Source organism: Microtus pennsylvanicus, chromosome 5, assembly GCF_037038515.1.
Source record: "Microtus pennsylvanicus isolate mMicPen1 chromosome 5, mMicPen1.hap1, whole genome shotgun sequence".
In the NCBI taxonomy this organism is placed as follows: domain Eukaryota; kingdom Metazoa; phylum Chordata; class Mammalia; order Rodentia; family Cricetidae; genus Microtus; species Microtus pennsylvanicus.
In genome coordinates, this window is record NC_134583.1 from 131,690,337 (window position 1) to 131,714,708 (window position 24,372).

The 24,372-nt window shown below is 46.3% G+C and overlaps 1 protein-coding gene across 3 annotated transcripts in view; it reads left to right on the top strand.

The window, feature by feature from the left end:
• The first annotated feature begins 2,452 nt into the window (after positions 1-2,452).
• Positions 2,453-24,372, top strand: part of Rbm20 (RNA binding motif protein 20) — a 183,179-nt gene continuing 161,259 nt past the window's right edge. For 2 of the 3 annotated variants that reach the window (XM_075974385.1, XM_075974387.1), the window contains exon 1: positions 2,454-2,791. In XM_075974385.1, the coding sequence (XP_075830500.1) occupies positions 2,607-2,791 (185 nt within the window). In that variant the 5' untranslated portion in view covers positions 2,454-2,606. Of the gene's footprint in view, positions 2,792-24,372 lie in introns of all 3 variants that reach the window. The other variant, XM_075974388.1, reaches the window with a different exon arrangement.

A 24,372-nucleotide genomic window follows, 5' to 3' on the forward strand; every position in this document is an offset into this window, starting at 1 on the left:
CCTGTTAAATGTCCACGCACAACAAAAGTGCCACTGCCTGATCTCGGTGGGCGGAGGAGGGACAGGATGCCTCTGCAGAGGGGAGCAGAGGGCTGCCGCCAGCCCTCCCCTGCAGTCACACCCCCCACTGTGAAGAGGATGACTCAGCCTTTCTCAGTTACTCACAGGGAAGCACACTCTTAGGGGGTGGTGTGTGTGTGGGGGGGTATCATTAGGATTCTAGATAATTAACTTTTGTTGTTGTTGTTGTTGTTACTTCTGGACAAAAAGTGAGGGAAAGTAAACTCATCCTCCAACTGTCTAGTGTGTTTGAAGTTTGACTCGGAAAATAGAAATGCTTGTTCCTTTTCATCCCAGGCATCTCTCTCGGGGGATCTGGCTCAGTTAACTTATGGTTCCTTCCTCAGCAGCTGTCCCCTAGCTTCTGCTCTGCATCATAAATGGCAAATATTAGGCTATAATCATGAAAATAGGATTTCTGAGGGAAAATGCCTGTAGATCATGTTCCCTTCTCCCCCAACTCACAGAAAAGAAGCAAGAAAATTCCAGTGAGTGTTCAATGTCCCTTTGCTCTGTTGCCAGGGTCTGCACTTATTCAACTCCTCCCCCATCTCTCTCCACTTGTTCCCCTAGGGAGGAGTCCATAAAATTCCACATTATCAAATCCTTAATAACAGCACTAGCGTGGCTTCCACTCGCTCACTTTCCTGAGTTTTTAAAAATACCTCGTTCAAGTCAGCTAAGATTGGACTGTAGAACCAACCACACCTGTAAAATGCCATGACTCTAACTCCTCCTCCATGCCACAAACAGCATCACTTCCTCTCCCCCTAACTTGGAACCAGAGTCTCCTAACTCCAAGTTTACTTAGCTTTTGCTAGCTAACCCTCAGAGAGGACGCCTTTCCATCCACAAGCAGGCCTGTCTCCATGACTGCAACCCCCTTCCAGAGCTTTTAGAGGATTCTCTGGCAGGCATTTCAGTGAAAATGTTTGGGAAGACTTCATTCATTCTCATTTCAGGAAGAGCTGCAATGTTCGTTTTAGTTAATTTCCCTCCAGGGTCAAGGGAATGTGTGTGTGTGTTGTGTGGAGTAGGGAGGGTTAAGATGGAGTGTTTGGAAGCCCAGTCAAGAGTTTAGAGAAAGAAACCAACCACAGAAAACTGAACAAGACTTGCTGGGCTCATGTCCTCAGACAATGTGCCCTTGGCTTGTCAGAGGGACCAGCAAGCAAGTCATGTTTACTTGAGAGGTCCTCCCTCAGAGAGAGAGAGAGAGAGAGAGAGAGAGAGAGAGAGAGAGAGAGAGAGCTCCCTGCAGAAGTAGGCAGTTTTCTGGTAGGTAGGAAATTGACGAAGAGCCAGGAAGGAGGGGGAAAAAACATCTTTCAGAGAATTCAAGTAATTGTCAGGTTTGCAAGAAGCCATCTTTACAGTTTCCCGGTGTGTGCAGTGGGTAGACAGGACTTAAGGTCGTGGGGACAGCTCGATGCCCTCTGGCTTGTGAAGCACGGAAGAGGAGCTTGGCTGCCCGCATCCATGTCTGGAACACCGGGGAACCGCACGGCCCAGAAGGAGCTCCGGGGCATCCACACCCCCGGCCTTTGCTCAGGTACTAGGTCTGCTGGACCAGGTGTTTCCTCCACGCATGTTAATCTGCGCCTGCAGCTGCCCTGTCTTCAAAGCCTCACTCTGTGGGTGTGTACAGCTGCGACCCTGGTGCACACAGGTGTCTGGCGCAGGCGGGCTCGGGGCAGTGAGCAGAGTTGGTGAACTTTGTCCTTCTCATCCTTTAAATTTCGACGGAGCCAATAAATACGAATGAAACGTCTGTCTGGTTTTGTTTTTGTTCTCATGGGGCGGGGGTGGTTCAGTAAGTAAAAAAGAAAAAGAAATGAACCCACCGCAACCTCACCGGCTGCCTCTGGGACCCCCGAAGCGACAGCTTGGAACTTCTAGGTCTGATAATCTGAGCCCCCAGATTGCTGTCCCACCCATCCACCCAGGGAAGAATGTGACGGGGTCGGGTCCCTCTAAGTGGCATTGGCGGTGCTCCAGCCGCAGATGGATGTCAAGCCTGGGGAGCGCTTCGCGCTGGCGATGATCGCGGGGCTCAGCCGGTGCCGGTCAGGCTGTGCGCTCCGGAAGAAGCGACAGGACGAGCGCAGGGTGACTAGCGGGCGGGCGTGTCACCCTCTCACGCGGCTGTCGCTCTGCGGAGCGCCTGGCTGGCCACCCCGGAGGGTTCGCGGTGACTGGCCGGCTGAGCTGCGTCCCAGCTCACTGAGCTTCGGGTGGCCAGGCGGAGCTGTTTCGATCACCCTGAGCGCTGCAGTTCCTGGGCTCCCCTCGGCTCCCGTGGGCCCGGAGACGCCCCCTGTCCCTGTCCTCCACCCCCCTCGGTAGCCGCACCAGCGGGAGCGGCGGGAGGAGGAGGAGGCGGCGCCGCGGGGACTGTCTCCTCCCCGTCCCTCGCGTCTCCTCCCCGCGCCACCGAGAAGGACAAGGGGACTGGGCACAAGGACCCCGGCCAGGGAGCGCCTGTGCTCCGGTACCGCCCCTCCCGTGCGCTCTCTCGCCGCGAGTCCCGGCTGGTATCGCGGCGCATGGTACTGGCAGCAGCCATGAGCCAGGACGCGGATCCCAGCGGTCCGGAGCAACCCGACAGAGATGCCTGCGTTGTGCCTAGTGTTCAGGGCCCCCCCGCGCCCCAGGGCCAGCGAGGGATGCAGCCCCTGCCGCCACCGCCACCGCCGCAGCCTCAAGCCAGCCTACCCCAGATCATCCAAAAGTAAGAGGAAGAAGGGAGCGGGGCCTGGGTATGCCTGGGACACACCCCAGGGGTCCCCTTTTGTGGCTTCATTTTTCATTTCCTGCCAAACTTTGCCCGCCCCTCTAAGTTTGAAGTGTTGTTGGTCCTCTGGACAGGGTCGGTGTCATTTTGGCTTGCTGGTGAAATTGAATAGAAGACAGTAAATTATTCAGGGGAAAATAATTCTTGTTTTTCTGTATGCTCTCTTCTTCTCTTTGGAATGTTACAGGGTCTTTTTTAACTAAATAAGCTCAAAGTTGGAGAAAATGGCCTAGAGACTATTTTTCATCCTTCTGGTCCTTAGAGACCACTGGAATGTCGAGTGTGAGAGTGCGCTCCTAGCGAGAGTGTGCGAGATGTCGCCACTGAGGACAAAACCACCTTTAGTGGAGACAGCTAGAGACTTTGGGGCAAAAGGGAGAGGAGGCCTGTAAACGGAGTGCTTGGCTTTACCTAAGGGCATGGCCCTTGCAAAGAGTTCTCAATCGCAGAAGGGTTCCCACTTGTTACAGGGCGAACCTTGTCATTTAGGTTGAGAATTTTCCTCGTCTACCCATAGGCTGGGTGGTCAGGGGGTTCCAGAAAACCCCTTAGTCTGTTTGGCGAGTGTGAAAGTAAGACACTCGTGTTCTGTTTCCTCCATTCCTTAAAAGTTTTGTTTTTGACAGTTTGAGGCCTAGAATGTTGGATTATTTGAAGGCTCTTTATTTTGTTTAAGGTTTGGTCAGCCTGTGACAAAGTCCTGAAAAACGGTTTAAGAAAGAGTGCTTCCACAAAACGAGCCGGCACTAAACGCATGTAAATTCAGGAAAACCTACACGGGGAGCCGAAGTTTTTTAGACTGGCTCTGCTGATGTTGTAAACTCACTGTGATGCACTAAGAGGAACGACAAACGTGGAAATGAAAATGGAGGCAAATATGAATGAGTAAAAACCGAGTTACATAAGAGAAAGAGCAAAAATCCAAGTTTGCCATTAATAACGGTGGAGTCACGTTTCAGGACAAAATGGTTCCCTATCTGTCGGCTGCTCAGGTCCTAAAGTACTGTTTTGCTTAGAAAGCTTTGGACCTTCAACTTGGATATTTCACATGATTTTCAGTTGCCTGCAATCTGTAACTTTCCTCAAAGTGAAAATATTTCCTAACGTTCTTCTTCCCCCTTGTTTTGCAAAGTGTTTCACCAAATCCTAACGAGGACCGGCAGTTTCTGTGACTCTTGAACTGAAGATTTTCTTTATTTCAAGTTTCTCATCGGTCCTCGACATAAATATAAATCAACAGAGAAAAACTGTTTAAACCTAAAGTTTACTTCCTAAAACCTCCAAGTTGATCGGTTATGAATTTGAAACAATTTTCTCCGTGAGCCAGTGACTTGTATACTGACATCAGCCTGCATTTCCTCTCAGTTTGAAGTAGATAAAAACTCGTAACTTTTTATTCCCGGGAAGGGGGGAAGAGAGGAAACAACTTCATAGATGGCTGTTTGAAGTATTACCAGGTAGAGAAAATAAAGCCAAATGTAGAAATGGATGATTTAACATATACTGTAGTTCCTTCATGTAGTCGATAATGTATATCATACATTTATTCCCCCATTTGGAAAATGCTATCTCTGGAATATGTTGTTTTTGAAAGACAAGAGGGAACCTTTCAAAGATGGCCCCTTCTGCTTGTAGGCCAGCATGGAGCCCTGCAGGAGTACCCATGCCCTGGTGACAGATCTGTGTTCAGGGACAAGGTCCAAGGCGGGCGGATATGCCCGTGGGATTTGATGTTCATGCTCTTAGATTTCAGAGCTTTTCTTTATAGGGATGACTTGGGGTTTGCGTGTCCCTCTGTGCCCGCAGAAATTCCGCTGGAACCGTGCGCCACACGCCGTGAGCTTTGCAGGCCTATCTGTAGTGCGCTGAAACCTGAGCGGGCTATTTTGAAACTACGTTGGCATAATTTAATCTGAGCAACCATTTTTATGCTGTTCTGGGGCGCTGTCTGCACCAACCATCTTTGAGAAGAGGTAGCGGATTGTCTGCCTTTGGACCAAGATGAGTTGTCTGCCCTCGGACTTGGAGGCATTTGTGAACTAAGTGAATCTTTTAGCTTTTGTAGTTAGTTCAGTGAAGTCATTAAGTCTTCCCTAAGTTCGGCTCTCTTCCAAGATGAGGGAGACAACAATCCTGAGGCTGCGTGGCGTTTAGGGATGACGAGAATCTTATCACCTTTAAGGTCTGCGTTGGTTGATTAGCAATGGTTTTCATTTTGAACGAGGCCAATCACGTTGGTAAAACCGCGGAGAAGATGAAAACAGGTTGTGTTCTTACGCTTTATGTTGGGTCTTAGAGCTCCACTTAGCTAAAGCAACACTTGAGATCTGATGATGAATGACGGGCTCTATGGTTGTTTGCTTTACTGGAGTCTCTGGCCACTTTGGGGAGGTTGCGTCCCAGTGCGTCTGTGGAGGCCTTCTATTGTAACTAGGTGTTTGCGGTTCTCTTATTGTGTGTTCTTAACTTTAGTTGGGTAACAACCATGCCCTTGTTGTTCCTGTCTGTCCCTGACATGAGAAGCGATACAATCTATCAGGCAGTTTACAGCCACACATAACTAGGACATTCTTGTTTTAAATGTCAATCCTGCATGTTGGTCAATGTGGAACTGCCGATGTATTACAGAAAGCACTATGTAAGCCCATGGGAAAACAAAAATATAAAAATACCTTAAGAAAAACTTTGGAATGACTTTAGGAAATCAAAATAATTTGAAGACTAAAAAAAAAAAGACATAGATTTATTTTTCATGTCAGCAGAAGAAAACGGTGGTTTTTGGTGAATGTTTTTTATCGGGATTTATATTCTCAAATGTTGATGCTTGTTGCTAGCTTACTTCCAAAATTTATTTTAATAGCGTGCTTTAAAATTGAAGATAATCTTTGATTTATAAGACATTGTAAACATTGATGGACAACAGACATTTAAATTTTAGATTACAAATCTTTAAACTTCTATCAGAGCAAGGACAGAGTTATAACTGTGTAACATGTGGATGCCAGTGGGCAGATGGGATTGCGAGAGCTACGTCTAAGTGTAAGGAAACACCAACCACACACATTTATCAAGTAAATCACAAAGGCGGTTTTCCTAAATTATTTGACTTGTTGCAAGATTTTCTTATTAACGCGAGGCATCAGACTTTGTATCTGACCATGGAAGAGCTACTTTCTATTTTCCAGGTCACTTTCACAAGGAAATAAAAACCAACTGGTTTAGCATTTGATAGCTAGCATCACCAGCTTGGGAGTGTTGCTGTATGAATACGGGGTCCAGCCTTGAATTCCCCTTTAGTGCCTGCCTAGAGCTGGTCTGTGTTCTCTGTGTTCCAAGGCTAAGAACTCAGAATAGAAAACGTTACAAGTAGCCTCTGCAATAGCAGATAATAGACAGCCTCCATTTCAAGGGAGCTCCATGTAACATTTAGCGATACATGATATGTAACCTTATGTGATATCCATCCACTTTGATGGACATGCTGATAATTCTGTCTACAATCAGGGGAGAAATTAAGAATTTGTTTGAAAGGGTTATTAACCTCGGACGTATTTGGTCCTTCTCTGGAAAGGGTGGAATTGCTAAACACCTGTGGCAGTTTCTAGCATCCATGTGAGCTCATTTTCTAGGGGAAATCGCAATACACTTGTAGAAGGAATTTTGGAAATTTTAAACACCGTCTTAGACTACATGGAAGACAAGTATTTGGCAGGAAAAACATCTGTGAGGATTAAGTCAGCCCAGGCGGGGGCGAGAGAGCAAAGGCTGAGTTAGCGCCTTGGAGTCCCTGCTTCTCCAGACAGCCTCTTCAAGGGATTGTTTTTAAATGAAACTTTACTAGAAAGCCCCCCTTCCCCCATAAGTGCTTCTAGATAACACAGAGGACTGTGCAGTTCTTAGTTTTTCTCAAATTGCCTAAGACATCAGCATTATGAAACAGAGCAGGATTTCCATTAGTCACGGGAAAGGACTGTACATATGGTACACTCTGGCTGCTCAAATGCCCGTGCTGGGGCGGGGGAGCAGGAAAACTTGATTTTTGCCTTTTATTCTTCTATCAACTTCATCATTTTTTAAAATCACTTTAGAAGTTTATAAAACGATTTAACAGGGGCTTCTGTCAATTGGAAGTGAACTCTGGCTGGTTAAAAATCTCTTCACCTGCCCTAATAGTCTAGGGTTGTGGTTCTCAGCCAACATGGCAAATGATCCTGCATTATCCAGTCTCTCTCTCTCCCCTGATTTATTTTTCTTGTGGCTGTAAGGTTCTTGATGGTAGTTTAAATGGATTCTTCTTCTCTGGCCACATGGCCAATCCTCAAGCAAATAAACCAATATAATTGGCATTTAAAGCTTTGATAACACAAATACACAAAAATGCTGGTGATCCGTTGGATGTCATCAAGAGATAGAAATTAAAAGGGGCTACCCTGACTATGGAAGCTAAAGCTAGGAGAAGCCTGGGCCAGTGGTGTGGGAAATCTGCAAGCCAGACCCTAGGCAAGGGGTACCATAGAACTGGGCTTTTGTTTCCCATCCCGTGCTTATCTAGTTGGGGATGGCCTGACTGATGTTATTTTGTAGATTTTAACAAAGTTTCTATGGCTCCATTTCGGGTATATGGGGCTGCTGGAAGAATCTGAGTGATGAGAAGTTTTCCCGAAAGTAAAATGATCTACAATACAGGATTAGAGCAAAGACGGTAATGAGCAGTCAGCTGGAAACAGCATGTGGCGCCTCCTCCCCCAGCTAACGAACAGGGGTGATCTGGGTACCAAATATGCCCCATGCTCCATGTGGCCTGTTCCCACCTGTCACCGGCAGGGACTTCCTGATTTTAATTAAGAAGCACATTTTTGAATCTGGAATGCACACTGGATTTCCAGCCTACTGGACTGGCTCAGTGGGTGGTCATTTTTTTTACATTTCACCCAACTGGGGTGCTAGGGAAGTTTCAGTCTTCGACATGGCTAGTTTGGAGGCTGCCGTCACCCCCTGCCATTCGAGGAGGTGGTTGGAGAGAAGGACACCCCCTCCACACATGGTTTCTTCCTGTGTTTCAGATACTTCACAAATACCTAATACATAAAGCCTTCCCCAACTGCCACAGCTACTGCTGGGTTTTACTAGAGAGGTCCCCTGATGGTTTACAAGGCATGTTTCCATCTTGCCGACAGCAGACCTGCGGGGTGTTGGCACATACTGATGCTAAATGTGCTTTATGGGTAAGAAGGGAGCAGCGAGGCGCCTTGCATAAGGACGTGTTAATAACTCACAGCTCAGTTTGCAGAATAAATCTTTCCATATGTTCAGACACCAAAGCTGGGGGTCATGCATGTGTTCGGGGGTGTCGTTATTCCATCAAGACCTCTTTCACGCCACTTTCCCCTCTTTAATGTGGGTATTTGCCTTAAGGATGTACCAGGACCATTTGCTTCTGACTTTTTTTTTTTTCCCCACCTGCTTTCTCGGGATCACATTTAACCCGTCAGCTCTCAGTTGCCGCTTTCTGAGAAGACTCTCCTCAAGGCTACCTAGACAGTACAAATGCTTTTCAGCATTGTGCCTTCTCTGCAGAATGGTCCTGAATTTCCAGAGTTAACTCAGCCTTTTTAAACAAACAAACAAACAAACAAGACACTATGTCACTTAGGCTACCCTTGGAACTTACTCTATAGCCAAGGCTGGCCTCGAAGTCCTGTATACATGGCTTCTACCTCCTGAGTGCTGAGATTCTAAGCATGTATCAGCATATCCCGGCTCATGAGACCCACTTTTGAGCCTGACCTCCAGTGTTTGGAATAGAAAATAGGCATGTGTGTGTGTGTGGGGGGGTCTCTCTCTCTTTCTCTCTCTCTCTTTCTCTCTCTCTCTCTTTCTCTTTGTATTTTTTCTTTAAATTTCTCTTTTTTAGGAGGGGTTATTTATTTTTAGTTTAGCACTAAGCAGATTGACTTGGGATCAACCTGACACCATTGAGTATAAAATGAGTATTTTTGCTCAAATTAACTATTGGGTTTCTGTCAAAGGTCAGAGAGGAAGAAAAACCCTGACCCGGGAGTAGGTGACCAGGAGAAGCCAATTAACTTTCCTAATGCAGCCTCTCTGGAGATCGGAGACGAAGGACAGCTCTGTCCAGACCAGATTCAGCAGAAAACATTGCCGAGAGATCATTATTAAAGCAGATTCCCTTCCTGCCCGCCCAGTCCCGCATCTGACAAGGAGTTCGTCCACTTTGGTTAAGGTTTAGCTGTGGGCATAGGCACATACTCTGTGAGGCAAACAACAGCCACGGGGAGAGATCCTTTCCTCTGCATTTGCAGAAACATTTGCATCAGTGATGCTCTTGAAAGTCAGAAGAATGCCAATGTTAGTGGAAAGGAGGAGGTTAAAAGCTGCTGTCTTTAATCTTTAAAGTGCAGGTTACAAATTAAAGTGAATCCTTGAGCTTTGGGGGCAGTGGGGTCCAGGGGCTCACACTTTGTCTGAACTGGAGGTGTTTCACACAGGCAGGTTGGACTATGTTTAGCAATGGCATTGGTTTTCCTGGTACCGATGTGAACTCAAGGGCAGAGGAGAGGACTGAGTCCCAACGCTCAGTGGGGATGTGCAGTCAGTCGGCTGCAAGGCTGCCCAGACCCAGGCAGCACTTGACCTGATAAAACTATTGCCCATCTTGTAGAGGTTATGATTATCTCAAAATTATGATTATCCCCAGTGACCTCACTAACCACAGACCAGAGAAATGTTCCCAGAGTCTCAGAAGGGACATGGGTGCCCCAGCCAGAGTCATGTCTTCCATCAGCTAGAAGAGGGCAGAGCTATGTAGAAACTTTAATGTTTGGAAGGGTGTGTGTGTGTGTGTGTGTGTGTGTGTGTGTGTGTGTGTGTGGTGTGTGTGTGGGTGTGTGTGTGGTGTGTGTGGGGTGTGGGGGGGGGTGTGTGGGGGTGTGTGGGGGTGTGTGGGGGTGTGTGTGTGTGGGGGGGGTGTGTGTGGGGTGTGTGTGTGTGTGTGTGTGTGGGGGGGGGTGTGTGTGTGTGGGGTGTGTGGGGGTGTGTGTGGGGGTGTGTGGGGGTGTGTGTGGGTGTGTGTGTGTGGGGGGGGTGTGTGTGGGGTGTGTGGGGGGGTGTGTGGGGGTGTGTGGGGGTGTGTGTGTGTGGGTGTGTGTGGGTGTGTGGGGTGTGTGGGGGTGTGTGTGGGGTGTGTGTGTGTGTGTGGGGGGGGTGTGTGTGGGGTGTGTGGGGGGGTGTGTGGGGGTGTGCGGGGGTGTGTGTGGGGGTGTGGGGGGTGTGTGTGGGGGTGTGTGGGGGTGTGTGGGGGTGTGTGTGGGGGTGTGTGTGGGGGTGTGTGGGGGTGTGTGGGGTGTGTGTGGGGGTGTGTGTGGGGGGTGTGTGGGGGTGTGTGGGGGTGTGTGGGGGTGTGTGTGGGGGTGTGTGTGGGGTGTGTGTGGGGGTGTGTGGGGGTGTGGGGGTGTGTGGGGGTGTGTGGGGGTGTGTGGGGTGTGTGTGGGGGTGTGTGGGGGGGTGTGTGGGGGTGTGTGGGGGTGTGTAGGGGTGTGTGTGGGGGTGTGCGGGGGTGTGTGGGGGTGTGTGTGGGTGTGTGTGGGGGGGTGTGTGTGTGGGTGTGTGGGGTGTGTGTGGGGTGTGTGTGGGGGTGTGTGTGGGGTGTGTGTGGGGGGGTGTGTGGGGGGTGTGTGTGTGGGGTGTGTGGGGGTGTGTGTGGGGTGTGGGGGGTGTGTGGGGGGTGTGTGGGGTGTGTGTGGGGTGTGTGTGGGGGTGTGGGGGTGTGTGTGTGGGGGTGTGTGGGGGTGTGTAGGGGTGTGTGTGGGGGTGTGCGGGGGTGTGTGGGGTGTGTGGGGGTGTGTGGGGTGTGTGTGGGGGTGTGTGGGGGTGTGTGGGGGTGTGTGGGGTGTGTGTGGGGGTGTATGGGGGTGTGTGGGGGGGTGTGTGGGGGTGTGTGGGGGGGTGTGTGGGGGTGTGTGGGGTGTGTGTGGGGGGTGTGTGGGGTGTGGGGGTGTGTGGGGGTGTGTGGGGGTGTGTGTGGGTGTGTGTGGGTGTGTGTGGGGGTGTGTGTGGGTGTGTGTGTGGGGTGTGTGTGGGGTGTGTGGGTGTGTGGGGGTGTGTGTGGGGTGTACGCTTGGGAGCCCACTATGTGGAGACCAGAGGTCAACGTCAGGTGTTTCCTTCAGTCTCTCCGACCTTAGTTTTGCTACGCCACCTCTCACTGAACGTGGAGCTGAAGGTGCTGTCAGCTAGACTAGCTTTCTGGACCCTGGCTCCAAGTGCTGTGATTACAGATGTGTGTTCTGCCTCTGTTTTATACAGGAACTGGCAGTCCGGACTAAGTCCTCAAGCTTTAGCGGCGAGCACTTTGCTGGCTAAGCTGTCTCTCTCGTCTGAGAAGACAAGCTTTAACCTTGCTTGAAAAGGGTGTTGAAAAAGCTGGACGTGGTGGCGCATGCCTTTAATCCCAGCATTTAGGAGGCAGACAGAAGTAGGTAAATCTCTGTGAATTCAGGGCCAGCTTGGTCTACGTAGTCAGGTCTGTGTAGTGAGACTCTGTCTCAAAAACAAAACAAACAAACAAACAAAAAAAAACCTAACCAAACAAACAAAATCTTGGTATATATAGTTTATGTGCATGCATAGAATGAGCAAAAATATTATTGCTGAGAAGAGAAAAAACTGGAAAACTGCCCAAATATTTCTTATTGGGGAACATAAATTATGTTTTTTACATAAATTTCATTTAAAAAATATATATACATATATAATTTATAAAACAGCAGAATGAAAGTATTATCTTGCATTTATTAATATAAAGCGAGTTCCATATATTATTAACTAGAGGAGCATGCTGGTGTGCACTTTTAATCCCAGCATTCAAGAGGCAGAGGCAGGAAGATCTATGAGTTTGAGGCCAGCTTGATCTATATAGTGAGTTCCCGGGCAGCCAGGGCTACATAGTGAGACCCTGTCTCAAAAACAAACAAACAGACAGACAGACAGACAGACAGAGAGACAGACAGATACACACTGTGTGTGGGTCATGTGGGTCAGTGCAGACAAGGCTGAGAAAAATTTCAAGCACATACGGAAAGATGGCAGCAGCAGCACTGGCTCTCGGCACCGCAATTGCAGTTTTTCTTTTCCTTTTTCCCATTTCCTTTCTTTCTTCTTCAGCGAGTGTATTCTATTGCAATTAGGAAACACACTGTAATGATGCCCCCTTAAAAAACAGCAAGGAAATTAATTGAATTATGTAAGGCCACACAGTGAGGCAGTGGTCACACAGGGTGCAAATCCCTAACTCTACTCATTGTGTCTTTTGTGAGGATAGCTTTCTGTTACTGTCGTGAAGGAAAGAGAAATGAAAGCCATTTGTGATTTAATCTTTATTTGACGACTCTAAGCTGTTACTCCCTCCCACCTGACTGAGAAGAGCAGAGTTCTTGGTGTGTTATCTCCTCACTGAGTCTAGATTTCCTGTGTATGGTGAGGTGGGGTCTCTCGGGGGCATCTCGTGTTTGCCTTCCTGCCAAGCAGAAGCCAGACCTTGCATTTTCTCCTCCACTTGCTTCAATGTTACTTCATTCCAGGTCCTTGATAGTGAAACCTAAATTTCGGGATACCTTTCATACCCAGGAACACTCTTCAGGCTAGGCTGTAAAGAGAGACTGTTGGGGACCATGTTCAACAAGTATGCCACTTACCAGGGTGGGGGCATGGGATTAGAAAAATAAGTAAAGAGTATGAAGGTATGGGTAAAAATATAAAGCAGAAACATAGGATAGTACTGGGAGGGAGTTCCAGTGGATACTGAAATCACCGCATTTAATTTTCCATGCACTTTTATACCCCAATACAACAGGGGAAGAAGACAAAAGTCTGCTTTAACACGACACACAGGACAACTAGAACAGTTGTCAAACAATTAATCCATGAGAAAAAACATTCTGTTGTTTAGGCAATGAGTCCACCCTAAACCAAGTATCCTGAAGGCAGCCACTCCCAAGGTCAAACCTCCTATTTCAAAAGAAGGAGTGTAAGTATGCTTGAATATCCTGACCATTGGTCAGGGTGGAGAGGATCTACCTATATGGGCCATCCTAATGCCAAAAAGACAGAGTAACCACACCCTACGTCAAGATGTGCACTGTTGTCAACAACTCTGAACAAGCCACAGCTCTCTGACCTTCGAACAAGGTGGAAATAGGCTCGCATTTTTGGTCCTCCACATATTCCTCCCTTTTTATTAATTTTAATAGAGCCTAAGCTTCCGCTACAGGAGAGATGATTATTCTGCATAATAATAATAATGGAAAAGGTGCACACTTTTCCAGACTTACCAGTCATACATGCCCATGTCTTAGGTGCCTGGGGCAGGAAGGATCATATCCATCTCTGACCGATCACCTCTGCAATCGAAGGGTTAAGGGAGACACCTCCTCTAGGTGCTTTGTGCCTTTGAGCCAATTTTTTTTTTGTCAAGAGAGTTTAAGAGCAACAAGATAATCATGTGCAAGCAGATAATGCTTTGTGATATACATGCTCCTATGACTTCAGTATCTCCTAATTAAAGGGGTGCATGATCACCGGGGGGTGGGAATGCCCCTTTGAATTGGTTTAGGGTGTTTCTTAACAGTTTTCAGCTGTATCAAAATCTAAATTTATCTTTAAGTCCAAGAACTCATCGGCAATGTCAATCTTCTCTTAGACAAGTCTTAATCTTTTTCTAATCGTAACACCTTATCATGAACTAAAGTCATTCCAAATATTAATGGTCAGTATCATAATTCTAGTGTGGAAATTAACAATAAACACACAATTTGTCAAATCACAATTTTCTCAAATCTGTTCTAATCAAAGGACAAGAAAAGGTTTCTATGATGGGTGATAGTCCAACTTCATTGTAACTATTTTTTTTTAATATTTATTTATTTATTATGTATACAATATTCTGTCTGCGTGTATGCCTGCAGGCCAGAAGAGGGCACCAGATCTCATTACAGATGGTTGTGAGCCACCATGTGGTTGCTGGGAATTGAACTCAGGACCTTTGGAAGAGCAGGCAATGCTCTTAACCACTGAGCCATCTCTCCAGCCCCCTTCATTGTAACTATTAAGTAACTATTCCAGTCTGTGAGCAGCAGAAAAACCTTTACGCTACCCTCCTCATCTCTGGAGAGGGGCTTCAGTGACTCTTTTAATGAGTCTTTTTTCCCCAGAGGGGAAAATTGAGGTCTCAGTTCTTAGGTCCTTTATTTCAACAGCAGATTGCCCCACATTGGGTGCCAATTTGTACCGAAGAGTCCCACAATAGCCTGGAATGGAATATAGCAAAGGCTTATTTATTTGGGGATAAACTCACAGTAAGGGTAGCTATTCATAGTCCTCTGCATGTGCTGGGAGCTGAAACCAGATCCAGCAGAAAAAAGTAGCCATGAATGCTTTTCATCTGCATTTACAGTACATGAGACCACATCCAAAGTGGGCTGGTATCTTAAAGGCTATTGGCCAAAGGAGATCCCACAACAAGGGACTCTATAATGTATCAAAAAATAGTTAATTTTTTCATTTAAAGTGAGCAACAGGCTGGAGAGATGGCTCCGTGGTTAAGAGCACTGACTGCTCTTCCAGAGGACCCTGGTTCTCAGCACCCATATGGCAGCTCACAACTGTCTGAAGATCCAGTTGCAGGGGATCTGACACTTTCACACCAATGCACATAAAATAAAGTTAAATAAACCATAAAAATATTTTTAAAAAACTGAGCAACACACATTTTACTTCTCCCTTCCACAGGGGCAGGAGAATGCCTGTTGTCATTTGGGGCACCCCATCTCTCTCTCTGCTGCAAATTTGCTTTAACAAAGACATGCATTTGAGTGTGCTATAGTGTAGTTTGCTTTTGGAGGGAACATTTGTATTCTTGTTTGCTCTTATGTGTTTCTTCTTTCATCCCCCTTGAAATATGAAAGTACTTGCATTAGATATTAGCATATCTAAGGAAATTAGTCTCATAAAATATTTCTTTATAAAAAATACATTGTGTGTCTGAGTATTTGAGTGTGTGTGAGTGTGAGTACATAAGTGTGTGTGTGCACGTGTTGCTGGAGATTGAATCCAAGACCTAGTACATGCTAAGCAGATGATCTATTATTGAGCTACATCTCCAGGTTCAGAAAATTGTCTTATAGCTGGCTTAGAACCCATCCTCCATTGGGTTTACAAATGCATTTATGTATGCTATGTGCCAAGGCGACCCATTTCTTTCTTGGACTATGACTTGGATATCACTCTGGCTTCATGTCTAGCGTTGAGGTAGGCCTTTTGGCAAAAGTGCGCTACAAGTGATTGGTGCTCAGCCAAGTTTGTTGTCATCTTGGTGACGACCACTAGGGACTTTCCCCTTTTATCTGACAAGTACCTATGAGACGATTCCATGAGGTCCTGTCGATATCCTGTTTCCAACACCTTTTAGTGGTTTTGTTATTTAAAAAAAAGTTTGTTATACTGTTTATTTATTTGTGTATATATGTGTATCTGAAAGTATAGGTTCCTTTGGAGTCCAGAAGAGGGTGTTGTATTCCCTGTAGCTGGAGTTTTGGGTGGTTGTGAGCAGCCTGACGTGTGCTGGGAACCAAACCTGGGTCCTCCGCAAAAGCCGTATGTGTTCTTAACTTTAGAGATATCCCTCCAGCCCTGGTTTTATCTTCTAATTTGACCAGATTTTGAAGAAATTCTGCCTGTGAAATATGTGGAATTAGAAAGATAAGTAAGTATTCCTTTTAGAATAAGTGAGCTTGGACCCAGACTAAATCAGATGGCTTGGAAGATATGATTTCAGACTCACAGAACATAGGTGCTGCTGTGAGCCCTGGGTGTTCTAGGTCTGACTTCTTAGGCCTTACTTCCCACAAGGAAGCTTTTTTATTGATTGATTGATTGGCTGATTTTGTGATTGAATATGTATGTCTATATACGCATGTGGAAGTCAGGGGTCAACTTGCTGGACTTGATTCTCTTTTTCCACCATGTGGGTTCTGGGGATGAAACTTGGGTTGCCAGGCCTGGCAGTAGGTGCCTTTGCCTGCTGAGCTGTCTGTCTCAGTAGCCAACCAGGGCAGCTTTGCGATACTCATCCAAGGTTTGGTGCCAATGGCAGCCACTAATATGATTTTCATTAGGTTATAAAATGTGTTTTTCGGTATCTTCTTGGAGGTCTTGGCTCTGTGTGGAAAACATTTCTTTCTCTTTCTCTTTCTCTTTCATTTCCCCTTCCCTTTCATCCCCTTCTCTCGTCTCTGTGAATGAGCATCTCACTTTGCCACCCAGACCCATGGCAACTCCCCCTGCCTTCCTCTTAGCCCCTTTCTGTAAATAACTATATGAAGGTGACTTTAAAAAGGGCTGGTGACTTGCCCTGCCCTGGCTGAGTCAGGGGCTGGCTGGGCACCACTCCGTTCAGGTCTCTCAGATTTAAGTTACAGTCTATTTTTGCCTGTTCTGGTTTGGAATGCTTCTTTTCATACACAAACCGCGAATGGGAGGGGATGTGGTAGGGAGTAGTGAAAAGAACCGGGCGTGCGCCTGTGTGTTCTGTGTTCAGCATGGCCACCGCTGGCCCTGAACCTCAGTGTTCTCCTCTGTGGAAGGGGACAGCAGCAGTAAAGGAAGCAGAAACACTCTCACAGGGCGCTTCCTGCGGGACAGCTTCTTCTCTAAGTACTGGATGTGTTTTAAGTCCAACAATAATCCTGGAAAATAAATGCCGTTATTCACCCCATTTTACAGATAAGGAAACCGAGTCACAGCTTTATATAGGAATACTCAGGGGAGAGCTAAGAAAGTAGTATTTACTGGTGGAGCGTAGCTTAGAATGGAGAATCTTGTGCAACTTTACATGACCCTGTACCCCCAAAAAACAACCAAAAAAACTTCAAAAGAATTTATAAAAAATATGTATCTCTAAAAAAATCTTCAAAATAATTTATAGAAAAATATTAGAAAAATATGGCTGAAATAAACTTGCAAGTAGGTCAGATTTAATCTGAGACAAACAGTGATTCACATTAAAGCTTTCTTTTTCTCTCCCATTTCTGTTTTCTTTTTGTAGGCTCTACCCTTTGGTGTAAGGTGGACTCTGCATCTCAGTTTAAATGCACTGAGCAAACCCAAGCTTGGCGTTTTTCTAGACAGAGTTTCCTCTGTGCAGCAGTCCTGGCTGTCCTGGAACTCACTCTGTAGACCAGGTTGGCCTCGAAATCGCTGAGATCTGCCTGTCTCTGCCTTCAGAGTGCTGGGATTACAAGCGTGTGCCACCGCCATGCAGTGGCCTGATTATTCTGTTTGCTCTGCATGTCAGGCAAGACCTGACTTTGATGCCTGTAGAGGGAATGCACACACTCCTAATCCTCCCAGCATGTGCTAAGATAATAACAGATATGATAGTTTGATTTGTAAAGCGAGCATATGCCAAGTTCTACCAGACCAGTTTTGAACCAATTCAGAAAACCAGGATTCAGCAATGATCAAAGTGTCTTGGACTCCTATTAATAGCAAAAGGAATTCCTGACTTGAAACCTGGCACATGGCCCTGGGCGCCTCTGCCAGATGAGCTTCTTGACAGTCTTTGCAGACACGATTGCAGGTGTTCTCCAGCCTTAAGAGACCGCAGGCAGAGAAGGAACAGCCAGTAGAATCTGTAAGGCAGACAGAGGCATGCAGAAAGGTTTAAGAAAAGGCCACAGAAGCAGCCACTTTTTCCTTTCAAGCAGAACTTTTAAAAATTCCATGATTTAGCCGGGTGGTGGTGGCGCACGCCTTTAAACCCAGCACTCGGGAGGCAGAGGCAGGCGGATCTCTGTGAGTTCGAGACCAGCCTGGTCTACAAGAGCTAGTTCCAGGACAGGCTCCAAAACCACAGAGAAACCCTGTCTCGAAAAAACAAAACAAAACAAAATTCCATGATTTGTAGGTGCAAGGACAATTTGTAAAACTTTAGACATTATCCCTCAGTTCTAGGGGGGCAATGATGGAAGTATATTAAACTGCACACAAAGCGTTCATCCTCGGCTGCCAAGTTCAAACGGCCAAGATGAGGATAAACACACTTACTATCCTTGGCAGTTTCTCCCCAATGCCTTATAATTTATCCTTCCTCTCGAAACCACTAATTCAGTTTATATTTTAGATTAGCTTGTATTTTCCTAGAATTTTATGTAGAATAAAAGGATATATGTACACACACACACACACATATATACTTTGATGGCCACACCCTCTTTTACTTATCAAAACTATTTCCTTTGGGATAGTTCCTTTGTGTTTGTCTGTCTTCTGTTTCTATCACAAAACAAGTGGAGACACATGCTTTATGAAGATAAAAGTTTTATTTAGCTCTAGAGGTAGAAAGTCCATGCTCTAGAGGCCATGTGAGTCTGGCTTCAGGTGAGGGCCTCCTTGGCTGCTTTGCCACATGGAGGAGACGTGGGAAGGAAAAGAGCAGCCTGCGGAAGATGGTGAATGCAGGGAGGGGCCTCAATTCCTAATAACTTGTTCTTGAGGTCTCTGAGAACTTAATTAACTCCTTTGGGGGAACGACCCCCAGTGACCTAAATACCTTCTGCTAAGCCCCGCCTGTAAGGGCTTCACACCAAAACTGCCACACATCCTGAATGACCAAGTGCCCAGCACATGAAGCCATGAAGAGCAAACCACACCCAAACCATAGCAATAACATCTACCCTTTAACTATCTTAAAGTGGCATCAGGAACATTCATGGTGTTGTGCAACTCTCAGCACTACCCTGTTCCGGAACATTCGGTGGCTTGATTGCACAGCTAAGAGCATTGACTGTGTAGGTGACAAGTGCCAGGTCACAGCGTCAGAAGCCTGCACACTCCTAAGTTAAGCAGTTATTTCTCACTCAGTGATCCTAGCACCTGAAAATCTCTGCCCTATTTTCTACTTCTGTGGATTTGTCTATTCTGTATGATTAATGTAAATTGAATCTTTTTTATCTGATTCCCTTATCATGCAATGATTTCAAGATTTGTCTGTCTTGTGGTATGTATTGACACTTTATGCATTTAGTATCAACAGTGCATTGTGTTGTTAGATAACATAACTATTCCCCCCATATGCTTTGGATTTTCTTGTAGTGTAATAATTTTGAAGTTCACCTATGTGGCCAGTATCAACAATTTGGGTGTGTTGGGCTGGGGAAGTTGCTCAGTGGTTAGGAGCACAGGAACTCTGCCAAAGGTCACATGTTTTGTTCTCAGAATCCTTGCCAGGTGCCTGTGACTGCCTGTGACTCTGGCTGCAGGGATCAGACTCCCTCTGCTGGCTTCTGTGGGAACCACACATGCACGGACAGGGACACACACACACACACACACACACACACACACACACCATCACCATCTGTTTACAGACTCAGGTTCTTTCCAGTTTGACAGCCGTTAAAACAAAGCTGGCTCAGAACATCCCTTTTCAAAACGTCACCTGCACTTCACCTAGACTTCGTCTTGGGTAAATATCAAGGCCAAATGACAATTTTCCCTTTTAGAAGCATCGATATTATATGTGGTAATTACTTTTTGGATGAAATTTCTTTGACCTGTTTCCTGGCATTTTGAATAAAGTGTATTAGCATAGCTCTTCAGGGTGCTCTAGTCACACTTGCATTTTGTCTTAGGTTTTGGTAATCGGTCCCTCATTAGCTTAGTCCTTTCTTCTGTTGACCAATCTTCTACCAATATTTTCTTCTTTTGCATGTAAGTATTAGAACAGAAGATGAATGCACGGTCACTGAGACCACAAAGACACAGAAACTTAGGGACCCAGGAAATCATCTAACTCTTGTTATAGAGAAGAAAGGCAGGAGTCAGTTAGATGACTCAGCAGGTGAAGGCACTTGCTGCCAGGCTGATAACCCAAGTATGATCCTCAGAACCCACGTGGTGGAAGGAGAGCGACTTCTACAGGTGTGTCATGTCACACAGACAACCACACACACAAACATGTCATAATGTACAAAACATGTATACAAACAGGTCATATGTTTATAAACATGTATAAACTATGTACATAAACATGTCATGCATGTACAAGACAAACACATAGACTCATGCACAAGCACACACTTCTTCAATGAACAAATTAGAGAAAAGGTCTGAGGAAAGAGACTGGGTTGTCCAACAGCTATGCATCCCTAAAAGCGTTACAGGGAGCAGAACAAGGCCTCTGGGGATAATCTGAAGTCCCCAGCCCTGCAGGTTCTGCTGGTGATGCCAGCACTATGCCCTTGTGGTGCTGTAGTGTTTGCAGGGAGCTTTGGTGCCTCCTGGGTCGTCCATCTTAGTCCTCTCACAGCCCTGGGAAGTAGGTAGGGATTAGGGAAGGTGTAGCAGCTTGGGGTTCTCTGCTGTGACTGGAATGTCCTGGCTCAGAGCCAGGATCCAGACTGTGCCAGAGTGTGCTCCCTCTCCCTTCTATTGGACTCCACTGCCCTTTCTTTGCCCCTTACCCACTTATTTTAGGCTTCCAAACTTCTTTCACTGGCCATGTCTGAGTGCTAACACACGCGTGTGCACACATACAAACACATACACACCACACACACACACACACACACACATACACCATACCACACCATACACACCACACACACACCACACACACACACACACCACACACACACACCACACACACACACCACACACACACACATCCACCACACCACACACACACCACACACACACCACACACACACATACATACACCACACCACACACACACCACATACACACACACACACACCACACACACACACACACACACACATACACCATACCACACCACACACACCACACACACACACACATACACCACACCACACCACACCACATACACACACACATACACCACACCACACACACACACACACACCACACACATACACCACACCACACACACACCACACACACATACACACACCACACCACACACACATACACACACCACACCACACCCACACATGCACACTGGAGTAACCCTCATCTTGTTCCTTGCTTGCTTAAATCACATCACTGCTGTGGCGTCTGGTGGCTTGTGATGGCCTGGGGTCGAGATTCTGGTCACTGATCAGGCCTTCCCAGGGCAACTCTTACTTGGTTCAGCAGTCCTGGGTTTACAATCCCATGTAAGTTTCCCTCTGCCTACCTATACCGTTTTCCACTCCTCAACTATTCTAGTTCATTCTTGAGGGCTCTGCTTAGTCCTTACCTCTTGCAGGGAGATTTTCCAGGCCACGGTTTTGTAAGGTTCAGTCCACAGAGGACAAGCATGGTCATCACCACCAGGAACGTCTTAAACCTCAAGGACAAGGTAGGTGTCTGTGACCAGAACCAGCCTTGTGAGCCTAACCCAGCACACTGCCTATCTCAAGATGTTTCTCCAACACGGTCACACAGCTGCAACAGTGTACCAGTCCTTTGTGTGGCCTTGTTCTACAGCAGATCATTGTAGCACAGTGACAGCTGACCTGTGCCAACTGAGCCTGAAAAACACGTCATTGCTTCTGTTTCCTCAGCGAGACCCACTCAGAACCACCCTATTCAAGTTGCACCCCAAAGCAGGACACACCTTAATCCAAGCACTCAGGAGGCAGAGGCAGGAGGATCTCCAGGAGTTCAAGGCCGGCATGGTTTCTATATAGCAAGTTCCATGCTAACCAGGGCTATATGGTGAGATCCTATCTCAAAAACAAACAAGCAAGCAAACAAAATTGCCACCTTAAAAAATTTAGTTATTGGTTTTCTTGTATTATATCCTCTTTTGGTTTCTTCTATATAAATTCTACAGTGTTGGGAATATCATTGAGGGATTTACCACCTGCTTCTACCCCAGCACTTTGGGATAGTTTCTTGGGTCAGTGAGATGGTTCAGTGGGTAAAAGAACTTGTAAACAACCATAAGACCTGCATTAGATCTCCAGGTTTTATATGGGGGAAAGAGACTCCATCATGTTCTTATACACACACACACACACACACACACACACACACACACACACACACACGAAGTAGCAGAGAGAAAACAAACAACGATAGTATCTGTTACTAGAAGGTTCTCACTGAATCTTTCTTCTTCTTGGAGATCAAGTTTCCAGGGCATCCTGACTCTGTTCTTACCAAGACCCAACTCTAGAGTTGCCATTCTGTCTCAACTCTATTGGTTGAGATCTGAGCTGTGGTTTTGTTTGTTGTTGTTTTGTTTTTTGAGCTGTGTTTTTTGTTTTTGTGAGATTGAGTCCAGCAGGCCTAGGCTCAATCTCTTCCAAAACAGGATGAGAACAATTGCACGGCCAGCAAACGGGGACAAATAAATGAATTCAGCCGTTTCCCCCCCAATATTCTGCCAACATCTGTGAGTACTGATATGGAGACATTTCAAGAATATATTATTAAGAGGGGAAGGACAGTGTATTAAAAGTATAGGTAGCTGGTGTGAGAAAGTGAGGTGGGGAGATGAATGTATATTCATAATTGCTCCCACCAGGGCAGCACTTTTGTGAGCCCATCCAAGTCGGGCTGAGCAGAAAGCCCAAAGTCTGTGCGCTATCTGATCTGACGTGAGGAGGCAGTGGTGGGAGGGGAGCTGAGGAAATGATCTTCAGTGGTGTGGTATGGAGAGGAGCCAGCACTTGGCTGTGGCGCCATTACATTCCAAACCAAATCTGTGTTTTGTTAGAAAGGATGTAAGGGGATTAGGGAAGGGAAAGGCAGTCAGAGCCCCTCCCAGCCTGGTGACCTTCCAGGTTCCGATCCAGGCAAGTGTCTGAATATTTCATATGGAGGAAGAGCTACTCACAACTTGCTGACCTGGGCAGGCAGGGTAGAGAGGTGAATCCCGGGGCAGAGAGGTAGATAGAGAGACAGGGACAGACAGACACATATACACACAGAGAGAGACAGACACAGGGACAGACAGACACATATTCACAGAGAGACAGACACAGGGACAGACAAACACATATTCACAGAGAGACAGACACAGGGACAGACAAACACATATTCACAGAGAGACAGACACAGGGACAGACAGACAGAGACAGAGAGGGACAGACACACGTACACACACAGAGAAAGACAGACAGAGCATAAGCAGGAAGTTAGGCAAAGCTACAACCCTCAAAGCCCACCTTTAGCGATGCACTTCCTCCAGCAAGACTCTATCTTCAAAAGCTTCTTACCCTTTCCAAACAGTGCCACCAACTGGGGACCAAGTTCTCAAACACGTGAGCCTGTGGGGGACATTCTCATTCAAACCCCCACATGCTGGGGTGAGTGGAGAAAGAGATGTCAACACTGTGTTCTGATGCTACACGGAGGAGTGGGGACCCATCTGACACATGGTGACAGAGTGGTCGCCAGGGTCTTCTGTGAAATGGGAACAAGGACTCAGAAGAGAAAGATATCATGCTTTTATTTAAGAAATATATATGGTCTTAGGGTTTCTACTGCTGTGAAGAGACACCATGACCACAGCAGCTCTTATAAAGGAATCATTTGATTGGGGTGGCTCGCTTACAGTTCAGAGGTTTCGTCTACTAATGTCATGACGGGAAGCTAGGCAGCATCAGGCAGACGTGGTGCTGAAGCTAAGAGTCCTACATCTTGATCCAAAGGCAACAGGAAATGAACTGTCTCTCTGGGCATGGCTTGAGCATATAGGAGACCTCAAAACCCGCCTCCACAGTGACACACTTCCTTCAAAAAGGGCACACCTCCTCCAACAAGGCCACATGTTCTAATAGTGCCACACCCTTTGGGGACCATTTTCTTTCAAACCACCATACATATCTACTTGCTAACATTTAAGAAAAATAAACAGAATAAACCAATTAAAAAGGTTATCTATATACAGAAGGAAGACATGGGTGGGTGGGGTAGAAGCTAAACTTCTCTGAATTTATTTTGTTTTGTAGATTTGACTCCAGATTCCTACAGATATTTTTGTCAATTATAAACAAAATTAACTACAAAGAGAAAAGGTGATCTCACAAAATAAAAAACAAAATTAAGAAAAACTTGGGTATCAAGTTGAATGGAGTATTATTACAGATAAATTTAGGTTGCAGTAAGTTGTGATATAAACATAGTGGAGTATATATCTGTGTTAGTGTGTTTGTATATGTTTGAGTGTGTTTGTGTGTGTCCGTATGTGTATACGGGAGAGACCAGAGTTGCAACTGGGTTTCTACATTCATCAGTCTCTATGTGTCTTCTTGAGAAGCGATCTCTCCCTGAATCAGGAGTTCACTGTCCCTAGGATCTGCCAATCGCCCTCTCCCAGCCCTGGGTCACAGGAAGATGCTGCCACACCTACTTTTGTGTGACTGCTAGCATCTGAACTCAGGTCCTCATGTTTCTATAAAAAGCATTTTTATCATGGAGCCGTCTCCCTAGCTTTAGAATATATGCCAAGGGAAAATGAACGGAGGTCT